The sequence below is a fragment of the Lepus europaeus genome, chromosome 10 (assembly GCF_033115175.1).
Source record: "Lepus europaeus isolate LE1 chromosome 10, mLepTim1.pri, whole genome shotgun sequence".
NCBI lineage: Eukaryota > Metazoa > Chordata > Mammalia > Lagomorpha > Leporidae > Lepus > Lepus europaeus.
Window position 1 is genome coordinate 104,460,272 of NC_084836.1, and position 12,254 is coordinate 104,472,525.

Sequence of the window (12,254 nt, forward strand, 5' to 3'; positions counted from 1 at the left end):
CTAACATCTGTGCGCCCCACCTGCAGGTGGTTGACATGAGAGCCCAGTGCCATGTCTGGCTCCTAGTGGGCACGCAGGAAATGGAGTTCCTTCTCTAGAGCATTTCCTCCCTAGGCTCCTCTTAGGGAGCTGACTGGTTACTGCCTTGGTTGTGTTGTGGTTATTTCCGTATTAGATCGTAAGCTGCTTTATCTACAGTGTTTATGGAACTTGACACATGGTAAGTACCCAGCAAGAATTAATAAAACCTAAAAAATGACACGCCAGTTGCTTTTGTCAGGGAGAAAGCACTAAGGTAGAAAGAGCTCATGCTTTGCATCAGGCGGATCTATTTTTTTTTTTTTGGGGGGGGGGTGTAAAGATTTATTTATTTTATTTATTTGAAAGGCAGAGTGACAGGGAGAGACAGAGAGATCTTCATCCACTGGTTCACTCCCCCAAATGGCTGCAATGGCCAGGGCTGAGCCAGGCCAAAGTTAGGAGCCTGGAACTCCATCTGAATCTCCTACAAGGGTGGCAGGGACCCAAACACGTGGGCCACCTTCCACTGCTTTCCCAGGCGGGTTAACAGGGAACTGGATTGGAAGAGGAGCACCTGGGACTTGAACTGACACTCCAGTATGGAATACTTGCATCACAGGCAGTGACATAACCCATTGTGCCACAACACCAGCCCCAGGTGGAGTTGTTTTCAAGTCCAAACGTCTACTCAGTACCTCTGTGGCCCCAAGTGGGCTATTTAGCTCACCTTAGCATCAGGATTTTTGATTCATTAAACCTGGAGAATGTTTGTTTCATAGGGTTATTGTGAAGATTGAACTGGTAGAAGTCCTTAATGTTTTTACTAATTTGCCCTTTTTGAGGAAATCTGATATAAACTAAGGTTCTTCTGAATGGGCCTTCTGTATTTAAGTGGACTTATTCTAGGAAGTGTTTGTTCATGAACTTGAGTGGAAACAAGAAAGCACTTGCAGGTTTGAATGCACTCTGTGAAGCTTCGTGTGGGCCCTCAGCAGCCAGTCTGAGTCATCTGCGAACGTTAGCACACAGGGTCTGCTTTGGTGCTGTTTGAATATTGCGCTGCTGCCGGGGAGGAGGCCGGCGTTGCAGCCAGTGACGTGGCTTCTCTAAAGCTCAGCGCATTCACTTCATCCTGAGACTTCAGAGGTTACCACCAGCACGGCCCACACTCGTTCCATAGCAGAGGAAAATGCTATCTTTCTTTTTAAATTAATTAATTTATTTGAAAGTCAGAGTTACACAGAGAGAGAAGGAGAGGCAGAGAAAGAGAGAGAGGGAGAGGTCTTCTATCCGCTGGTTCACCCCCCAACTGGCTGCAATGGCAGGAGCTGTGCTGATCCAAAGCCAGGAGCCAGGAGCCTCTTCCAGGTCTCCCACGTGGGTGCAGGGGCCCAAGAACCTGGGCCATCCTCTTATTGCTTCCCCAGGCCATAGCAGAGAGCTGGATCAGAAGCAGAGCAGCTGGGACCCGAACTGGCAGCCACATGGGATCCCGGTACTGCAGGCAGCGGCCCCACCCGCTATGCCACAGCACCGGCCCCAGGAAAATGATATCTTAATTGAAAAGTTCTTTTTTTTTTTTTTAAGATTTATTTATTTATTTGAAAGTCAGAGTTACACAGAGAGAGGAGAAGCAGAGAGAGAGAGAGAGAGGGAGAGGTCTTCCATCAGATGGTTCACTCCCCAGATGGCCGCAACGGCCGGAGCTGCGCCGATCCGAAACCAGGATCCAGGAGCTTCTTCCGGGTCTCCCACGTGGGTGCAGGGGCCATAACAGAGAGCTGGATTGGAAGTGGAGCAGCCGGGTCTCGAACTGGCGACCATATGGGATGCCGGCGCTTCAGGCCAGAGCATTAACGCGCTGAGCCACAGCACCCGCCCCAGTTGCAAAGTTGTTCCCAAGCTGTCTTTATAGGCTTCACCAAGCTCCTTGTTTCCCATGGGCAGATGTGGATTTGTCTCTTGTTTGGAAATTCAGGTTTCATTTCTCAAGTGCATTATAACAACAGGCGTCCCCTGAGTATTCTGGAGGCTTCCCTGTTAACTGGGACTCCTCTGTTTTCCAGCTTGTCATCTCCATGAAATTAGTTTTCCCTAGGGGGACCTAAATTGTTATGATCTTGACATGAGTGGCCGGAACCTCGCCTTCCATTCCCTGTCATGTTGACTTGATAAGAGTGGTTTCATACCAGGGCCCTGGTGTCCCTAGGGAACTGGGGAACAAGTCCAGGGTTGAGCAACCATCTGTGTAACCACCAGGGGGCCTCAGCATTCTCCATTTCACCCAGAAAAGGCACCATTTATATTTTCCAAGTTATTTGCATTAACAGAATAAATCCTGATTTTAAAAAATTCTTATGTATCACATTCCACCTTCAAAAGTTTATCTTGTAGACATACACTCATAAATGGATTAAAATATATGAATATATAAACAAGAACCAAGTTTTGATTACGTGCTACAAAGGGATGAGCGTTGAAAACATGATGCTAAGTAAGAGACGCCCAACAAAGAATATCACATGTTTTAGGGTCCTATTTATATGAAACACGAAGAACAGGTAAAGCTGTAGACACAGAACACAGATTGCTGGTTGCCAGGAGCAGAAGAAACTGCTGAACAGCCTCAGTGTTTTGTATGTGATGCCCTTGGACCAAATTAGAATTCCTGGGGCGGGGGGGGGGGGGGGAGGGACCTGTGCTCCTTCTCTGCCCGCAGTTCCTACTGCTGGCTGTGTTACCTGGGTTGCCTTCTCAAGTTAGAGTAATCTTTTGTAATCTTTGTCACATCTTTCCCAGCTGGATTGTAACTAACCTCCTTAAAGGCTAAGATCAGCTTATATTTCTGAAGAATCGGAGCGAGCAGGGTGGGTATTTGGCCTGCTGGTAGAAATGCCCATTGTCAGTGCCTGCGTTTGGTCCCTGCCTTCAGATGCTTACTTAGGCTTCCTGCCAGTGTAGACCCTGGGGCATAGTGCTGATGGCTCAAGGGGTGGGGTCCCTGCCACCCACATAGGAGACCTGGATTCAGGTCCCAGCTTGGCCTTATCCATCACAGACATTTGAGAAGTGAACCAGCAGAGGGGAGTTCACTCTGTCTCTGCCTCTCCAAAACCCCCCCAAAAAGCAAGCCTAGGCTATTTTGTGGCAGTTTCCAACTATCCATACGTGGAGACGGGGAAAGGAGAAAGGAGACTTGGCATTCATTGGGTTCTGCTCTTTACCTTCCAGAACAATCCAGGCTCTGCAGACAGCATCCCACCTGTCCCAGCAGGCTGACCTGAGGAGCATCGTGGAGGAGATCGAGGTGCGCATGTGTTCTGTCAGATGGGTCCCAGCTCCTGAAGAGCCATGCACGTGTGACTGTTGGAGTCGGTTACGTTCTCTGTCTCCACAGCACACTTGAGTTCTTCATATGAGGGCAGTATGTCCCAGGGAGTGTGTGTTAGGCTGAGTTAATCAGGCAACAAACTGCTTTTCCAGCTGTTTGTAGGTAGAGTCTAAGAGTCCACAAGTTTGAGAGCCCAACAAACCTAGAATTCAGATTTTTCTCCTGCCATTTCTTTGTATTCTTAGGCAAGTTATGCCCCTGGCCTCAGTTTTCTCATGAGGTGGGTGTAGGCACAGGGGAGGTTCTGATGTATCTTGTACAGAACAGGCGCTGGGTCAGTGGTTGTGACTTTTGTTAGCCCTCCACCATTTGCCCAGAACACCCCGCTGCCTGGGGAGCCCTGCTGTGGACTGCATGGCCAGCAGTGACAGGCAGTCCTGGTCCTGTCCTGGTCCTGTTGCTCGGGAGAGCAGTGTGTCTTTCTTCGTCCTCTAGATCCCTGAGTGAGAGAGAGAAGTGCTGTGCTTTGTAGGTGCTGTCCAGTAGATGGCCATGGGCTCCATCTGTGTTGTAATGCTGCCTGGTGCACTGTAGCCTGGCCTGCCCGCCTGCACAGTGGCCCTGGGCTTGGGCAGGTTCTGTACAGTACAGTTCACTGTCTGCCTGGGCACCTTCTCTGAGAAAGTGCCAAGCGACCAGGTGATGTTCAGACCTAGAGCGGGAGATCCCTCCACCCGGCGTCCATGCCAGCCTGACCTCACTGTGCGCCTCTTCTGTTGGGACAGGACCTCGTTGCTCGCCTGGATGAGCTGGGGGGCGTGTATCTCCAGTTTGAAGAAGGCCTGGAAACAACAGCGTTATTTGTGGCTGCCACCTACAGACTCATGGACCATGTGGGGACTGAACCGTCCATCAAGGAGGTACCTAACAGTTCTCAGGCGTGACACCCAAAGGGGTTGTCACTGTCATCAGAGAGGGGTGTGGGGTGTCAACATCCTGCAGTTGGATGAATGAGAATGAGAAGACGCCTGCTGGGTGTCAGTGGGGCAGGCGACAGCCAGTGGTCACCCTTGTTGTGAGGGGTACGTGCATGTCAGGACGTGGTGGCAAGACGGCCAAGTGTGTTGTACTAGCTTTATCTCTGTCGTGTCCCTCTCCTTCCTGCTTGTCACATGAAGTTTTCACTTTGGTGGCCCATGTAAATCCTCTTTGTCTTTTTTTTTTCTTTTCTCTCTCTCTGTTTTTTTTTTTTTTTTTTTTTTTTTTTGACAGGCAGAGTTAGACAGTGAGAGGGAGAGAGACAGAGAGAAAGGTCTTCCTTCCATTGGTTCACTCCCAAGTGGCCGCTACAGCCGGCGCGTTGTGGCCGGCACACTGCACCGATCCGAAGCCAGGAGCCAGGTGCTTCCTCCTGGTCTCCCATGTGGGTGCAGGGCCCAAGGACCTGGGCCATTCTCCACTGCCTTCCCGGGCCACAGCAGAGAGCTGGACTGGAAGAGGAGCAACTGGGACTAGAACCCAGGGTGCCAGCAGCGCAGGCAGAGGATTAGCCTGGTGAGCCGCGGCACCGGCCCCCTCTTTTTCTTGAGAAGTGTCCTCTACTTGAAAATCTTGCCTTGTCCCCCCCTCCTCATGCCCAGCATTGGTTACATCGCAACTAATCCTGGCTGATGGACACATTGCCTCTGCCAGGCATCCCCCAGGAGTTTATTCCCTAGCTCTCTTTTCAGCAGGAGCTTGTTAACCTGCAGGAACTTGGGGGGTGGCCTGTATGTGGGAAGTCTAATGGAACCTTCTTTGTACCTTTTGTGAAAGGTTCCTAACCCTTGACCTGAAGTCCTTAAAATACAAGCTGCTATTATATTGTAGGAGAGATTTAGGTTTCATTTCTTTTAACAGAAAATAATTATCTGTCTTGGATAACTTGAATTATTTTCTCCAGATGATATGAGCTAATAATTTATTTGTCTATTTGCATTCTTCTTCTATCTTTTCCTTTAGCCTAAGTGTAGGAGGCCTAACAATATCCTGTCGTCTCATTTTTGTCATGGGTGAGAATTCAGGAATTCAGCATCTTATGGTACAAATGATTTGAGGATTCTCTATACACCGTAAAGTGGATTAATGAGCACCATTCTACATATATAGCTTAAACTTTCTTGCTTTATTTTCAAGCTGCTGCTGACCAGGTATTTGGCTGGAGTAATTTTGCTGTCATTGTGTTTGACACAACGGCGCTGGTGAACAGTCACCCATTTTCACATGTCAGCAGCCTAGCGGTGGAAGAATGTGATTGGCACAATTAAGGGGAATTATTTCAAGTTGACTGTGAATAACACTGTCAGGAACAAGGGAGTTCTTTTGTTAGATGATGAATTTAAAAAAGCAGAGCTGACTGGGATGGAAAATGTTCCCTCCTCGGTAAACAACCCCAGCATTTTAGTAATGCCTTTTAGGTACTATTCTTAAAAATGGCTTTTCGTTTTCTCCTTAAGCCGCCCATTCATTCTTACTGGAGAGTTATTTCCATTTCTTTCTAATAATATGCATTTTGGCTATACAGTTTGGCCTTAGAAATACAGACCTAGCCCAGTTTCCTGGCTGGAGGGGCTGTGAGGGAAGGTGGTTTAGCCAGGAGGGTGATGGGAGTCAGGAAAGAACCTTCTCCTGTGGGAGAGCTCTGCGGACAGAACAGCCCACGGGGGATGCTGGACTCCCCTCACCGCCTTCTCTGTTTTCCATTTCAAATGCCCTTCACCTCAGTTTCCCCATTAGGAAAAGCTTGGCAATATTGCTCTTTGAGGCTTTTTGTCAAGATTCAAGTTAGTGTATGTAGTTTTTATTATACAGGCATTTTACACGTGCGTGCTAGTGTATGTAGTTTATATTATACTTCGCATCTCAGGAGTTGCCATTCACGAAACGGCCTGCCTCTCAGTTTGCAGTGGAAGACAGAAAACCAACCGAATCCAGGTTTGAACTTTAAGTGCAGCCTGTTTGCTTTAATGCAGAATATGGGGATTAATGGCTAAAGGACCGTCCGGAGGCACAGGCGAAACAGCTAAGGACTAACAGGGATCTGGCGGGGGCGGGCGCTCTCCAGCTGTGTTTCTGTTGTCCCTCAGGACCAGGTCATCCAGCTGATGAACACCATCTTCAGCAAGAAGAACTTCGACTCGCTCTCAGAAGCCTTCAGCGTGGCCTCTGCTGCCGCCGCCCTCTCCCAGAACCGCTACCACGTGCCAGTGGTAGTTGTGTCTGAGGGCTCCGGTTCCGACGCTCACGAGCAGGCCATCCTGCGGGTACGACTTCCATGCCCAGAACATGCTGATCTCCCTTTCCGGTGCAGGGCTTTCCGAAGCCTCGAGTCGGGTCCACAGCCAGCTGGCATCCCCACGAGCACAGGCCGGCCAAACCCAAGGCGCGACTCGTTTCCCTTCGCCTGGAAGCGGGGACGTGCCTGCTGGGTGGGCCACAGACCCCTTCAAATCAGCCAAAGAAGCTGTTAGTTTTTTTCCCCTTGCGAAGCTTTAAAATAGGACAGGCTTGCTGTAAATTAAGTGCAAAAGTTGTATTTCTGGGTCCATAACTCCGGCTGTGTAGAGATGTCTGTGTACAGAATGCATTTCCCTGGGCCATACTTGCTGCACACGTTGTACTAAGACAGCTGTTTTAATTCCCCAGTGATTCTAGTGCCCACGCTGGTAGTTGTTAATTGGGTGCTTGGCCTCTTCCTGCCCCCTCACAGGAAGCGTTCCCCACCCCCAGCAGGGACCACTGACCTCTCTTTCGGTGCTACATGTTGCCTTAGAGAGGGCATTTTGTTTGCACTGCAGTGATAACCTAACTTTTGTCTGCATGTTGTTGGCATTCCGCGTGGGGCCCCTTTGCCTTGAGTTCCATCTGCTTTGGGGCCAGTGCAGACTGCCTCCTGAGGACGTGGCCTGCACTTCAGCGTGGTCCGCCTTCTCCAGATGTCCTGCTTGTAGCCCCCCTCAGCGGGGCTGGGAAAGTAAGCTGACTGGCATAGCTCACTGTGAGTCACGGGGCCGGGAGGGGACAAAGTGGACAAAGCACTAGCTCTGAGCTTGATGACTGCGGTGTGAGTTCTGGACCCACCACTTCACCGGCAGTCCTTTAACCTCTTTGTGCCTCACTTTCTTTATCTGTGAAATGGGAACTATGCTGTCTGTTTCGTGCTCATGATGGGCATATAGCTGACATTCAGCTAATGGGAGTTAAGAATGTTAATCCGTATTTACTCGGTTTCCTATGGCTGATACCTTCCTAAAGCGTTTTTCTTGCTGACAATATTTTTTTTAAAGAGATTGGTAGAAGGGTAGAGCAGGAAAGGAGTCAACTGGAAATGTAGCTGTCTGTGTCATTTTGGGTTCGGTCGTTCTCTTTCCCTGGGCTTTACGTGCCTTCTGGAAACTGGGACAGGGTCCTCCCCAGTGCTGGCGTTCTGTGGTCTATCCTGTTCCTGACCCAAGTGTGTTCCTCCTGTATTGGATCTCTGACAGGCAGCAGAGCAAAGGTCAGTGAAACTTCCTGAAGGAAGGCGTGTGTTCTCCTGCAGGGCTTGCTCCCTGTAGATAAAGGACCCCACAAGCAAAATCCTCTTCTCTCTCAGCCTTTGTTGCTACAGATAATTTTTCTGTTTATTTCTAGTTGCAAGTCTCCAATGTTCTGTCGCAGCCTCTGACTCAGGCCACTGTGAAATTAGAACATGCTAAATCTGTTGCTTCCAGAGCCACTGTCCTCCAAAAGACAACTTTCACCCCTGTCGGGTGAGTCCTGAGCACGGTTTTGCAGAGCCTGTTTGTTTTGGGAACTTAGCTTGCAGCCAGTATAACAGATTAATTGGATATTGCCAAGATTAGGAAAACAAATTTACCTAAATTTCAGTTCAGTAAATTTTGATTACTGATAGCAAAATCCTAAAGTAGATAAATATGAGGATTAAAAAAAAATTTTTTTTTTCCATTTTATTTGGAAGGAAGCAAAGACAAACAGATCTTCCATCCATTGATTCCCTGCCCAAATGCCCACAACAGCTGAGGCTGGGCTAGGCTAAAGCTGAGAGTCCAGAACTCAGTCAGGGCCGCCCCTGTGTTGGCAGGGACCCAAGTACCTTGAGGCATCATTCGCTGCCTCCCAGAGTGTGCACTGGCAGGGGCTGGAATTGGAAGCAGAGCTGGGACTCGACCCCAGGCACTCTGATATGTGATGTAGACATTGCAATAAGCATCTTAACTCCTGCACCAAATGCCTCAGGAAAGGATTTTTTAGTTTGTTTATTTGCTTTTTTTTTTATTTAAAGATTTATTTATTTACTTGAAAGAGTTAGAGAGACAGAGGCAGAGAGAGAGAGACCTTCCATCCGCTGGTTCATTCCCCAGCTGGCTGCAACAGCTGGAGCTGTGCCCATCCGAAGCCAGGAGCCAGGAGCTTCCTCCATTTCTCCCATGCAGGTGCAGGGGCCCAAGGACATGGGCCACCTTCTGCTGCTTTCCCAGGCCATAGCAGAGAGCTGGATCGGAAGTGGAGCAGCTGGGTCTCAAACCGGCGCCCATATGGGATACCAGCACTGCAGGTGGCGGCCTTACCCACTATGCCACAGCGCTGGCCCCAATTACCCATAATTCTGTCACTCAGAGATCATAGCTTCTAACACTTGATAGTCCTTTTTTGTTGATTGCTTTTCTGTTTATTTAAACACACTTTTAAAATTGAATGATGGCCGGTGCCACAGCTCAATAGGCTAATCCTCTGCCTGCGGCACCGGTACACTGGGTCCTAGTCCCGGTCGGGGTGCCGGATTCTGTCCCGGTTGCCCCTCTTCCAGTCCAGCTCTCTTTTGTGGCCTGGGAGTGCAGTGGAGGATGGCCCAGGTCCTTGGGCCCTGCACCTGCATGGGAGACCAAGAGAAGCACCTGGCTCCTGGCTTCAGATCAGCGCGGTGCGCGGGCCGCAGTGGCCACTGGAGGGTGAAACAACAGTAAAGGAAGACCTTTCTCTCTGTCTCTCTTTCTCACTGTCCACTCTGCCTGTCCAAAAAAAAATTGAATGAAGACTATATGCTTTGTCTCTAACAGTATGTCACGAACATTTCCCCCTAGAATTAAATATCCTACAAGCATGTTTAATGGCTGTATATTATTGCTATGTAAATTTTTTAAATTAAGAGTCAGTTTTTATATGAAATTTCAGTTATTAAGATATCAGAAGTTTTGCATTTTAAGGAAAATATGTATTTGTTAGTCATAAATATACATAAGCACTTTGTTTAATTAAAAAGCAAAATAATTTTTAGGAATGACATATGGAGTGGTAAAAGTGATGGGATTTTGCTCTATGGTTAGAGTTAGGGATTTTCTCCCTTACTACTAATTTTTTCAAAGTATATGTTTATTTTTATTTTGTTTGAGAGACAAACCGAGAGAGATTTTCCATGTGCTGGCTCACTCCCCAAATGCCTGCAATAGTCAGGGCTGAGCCCTGCTGAAACCGGGAGCCTGGAACTGAAACCAGGTCTGCCATGTGGTGGCAAGGACCCAAGTTGTGAGCCATCGTCTGCTGCCTTCTGGTGTGCACATTAACAGGAAGCTGGATTGGAAGTGGAGGAGCTGGGATTTGAACCCATGGACTCTGCTGTTGAGCGTGGGTGTCCCAAGCAGGGACTTAACCACTGTGCCAAATACCCATCCTATTGTTAATTTTTTTTATTAATTAAAGTAAGATATGTCCCTTTTTTTTGGAAATTCACAAAAAAACATGGAAAAATTGAAATACCCCAAAATCACCCACAATGATACTCCAGTGCACCAAGCTGATTTGACTATTTTAGAGTATTTCCTCTGTGTTTGTTGTTCTAAATGTAGTTAGGATCCCACTCTAGGTTGGTCTGACCTGTATTAAACTGTGGAAGCTGCCAGAGGGAGTTGGGGTTTAGGAGCTGAGGAGGAAACAGACAAGAAAATTTTGGAAATTTAGGAGGGAGTTTGATTTAGGGGGCTGAGTTTTCCCCACGTGGTAACTTGTGGTGGAGCAAGGGGGATTCCCCATGGTGGGGCAGGAAGTGGAGGAGCTGAGGGATGTAGCTGGGACTGTTGCAAGGAGAGGCTTCATAGCACCTGCTTGTTGTGGGAGTTCTTGCTAACCCTTTTGTCGTCTTTCACAGGGATGTGTTTGAACTAAACTTCATGAATGTCAAATTTTCCAGTGGCTATTATGACTTCTCTGTCAAAGTTGAAGGCGACAACCGTTACATTGCCAATGCTGTAGAGGTGAGTGCATTCCTTGTCCCTGATGTGTGGGGCAGTGAGCTGGCTAAGGTCCGACATTACTCATCTGGTGTCTTCTGTTTGTGACCATGCTAATGTGACTGTACACAGAGGGACAGGTTTGAATGACGCTGTTTGACAGACCTAGCCATGGCAGTGTATTGAGAACTTGTTTGGGGCTGGTTATATTTGTAAATTATTCATTTTCCTTACCTATCTTCCATAAAATTATGAAGTAGGAAAGTTAAAATAATTCATTTTATGCCTTTATGCGTAGGCCTTGGTATGTTTAGAAACGGGCGTGGTGCCAGCTGGTAGACAGAGCGTCAAGTGCCACATCTGGAACCCTGCGGCAAGGCTGCCTGGGTGACCTCATGGTGAATTGTGTCTCCGATGCTTCGGAGACTGAAGCTCCAGGGGCAGGAGCTGGGCCCTGTTGGCCTCATGCTGTGTGGGAATGACGTGGCCATGTGTGCCCTGCTATTTAGAGTTTACCCCTTTAGACGCTGTGGCTTTTGTCTTAACCTTTATAGATGGACGTTTAGTTCAGATGCGTTACGCATTCTTCCACTTTAGAAACTGTGCGACATGGTGAGCGCTTTCTTTCTCTGAATTAGGGTCATCAGTGCAACCCTTTCTTGAAGGCCTGCTCGACAACAAGCACTGTTCTGGGTGCTTTTGGTGCCATTATTGATTTGTACAACAGTGCCGAGAGGCGGCGGGGGTGTGGGGAGGTCATCTTCACTTCATCGATGAGGCTCAGAGGGGAAGTCGCTTGTCCAGGGTCATCCTGCCTGGGTGGTGCCCTGCACAGTCCCAGTGGCGTTAGCGTGCCCTAGAGGCTGCCGAGCTGGCCTGCAGTAACGTGCCTTTCTCCTGCCTCTGCCACCGCATTGAGTTGTCGGTGCGCAGTGTTGCCACTGTCATGGCCTTAGCTGGATCTCCTGACAGCATTGCCACTGTGTTAGCCCCTTTATGAAAGGCAAAGTGGGGGCCGGCGCTGTGGCGTAGCAGGTAAAGCTGCCGCCTGCAGTGCTGACATCCCATATGGATGCCATTCGAGACCCGGCTGCTCCTCTTCTGATCCAGCTCTCTGCTATGGCCTGGGAAAGCAGTAGAAGATGACCCAAGTCCTTGAGCCCCTGCACCCACGTGGGAGACCCGGAGGAAGCTCCTGGCTCCTGGCTTCAGATCGGCCCAGCTCCAGCCATTGTGGCCATTTGGGGAGTGATCTGGCTGATTTAAGATCTCTCTTTGCCTCTGCCTCTCTGTAGCTCTGCCTTTCAAATAAATAAATCTTTAAAAGAAAGAGAGCGAGCGAGCGAGCAAGCTTCTGTGGCTGGTTTGGTCCCCAAATACTCAAAACAGCTGAGGCTGAGCCAGGCCCAAGCCAGGAGCCCAGCACTTTATCCGGGTCTCTCACTTGGGTGGCCAGGCCCTAAGCCCTTGTGTCATCATCTGCTGCCTTCCAGAATGCATTCCAGGGAGCTGGATCGGAAGCAGAGGAGCTGATGTTTGAACTGACACGCCAATATGGAGTGTGGGCGTCCCAAGTGGCAGCTTAGCCAGCTGTGCCTCAATGCCTGCCCCGTAATGTAATGATTAATATCAGGAAA

The 12,254-nt window shown here is 48.9% G+C and overlaps 1 protein-coding gene across 1 annotated transcript in view; it reads left to right on the forward strand.

Moving 5' to 3' along the window:
* RPN2 (ribophorin II) overlaps positions 1-12,254 on the forward strand; it is a 60,130-nt gene that overhangs the window by 18,974 nt on the left and 28,902 nt on the right. The window contains exons 5-9 of the mRNA XM_062204174.1: positions 3,253-3,328; positions 4,138-4,272; positions 6,478-6,654; positions 8,024-8,142; positions 10,536-10,641. Coding sequence (XP_062060158.1) covers positions 3,253-3,328; positions 4,138-4,272; positions 6,478-6,654; positions 8,024-8,142; positions 10,536-10,641 — 613 coding nt within the window. The remainder of the gene's footprint in view (positions 1-3,252; positions 3,329-4,137; positions 4,273-6,477; positions 6,655-8,023; positions 8,143-10,535; positions 10,642-12,254) is intronic.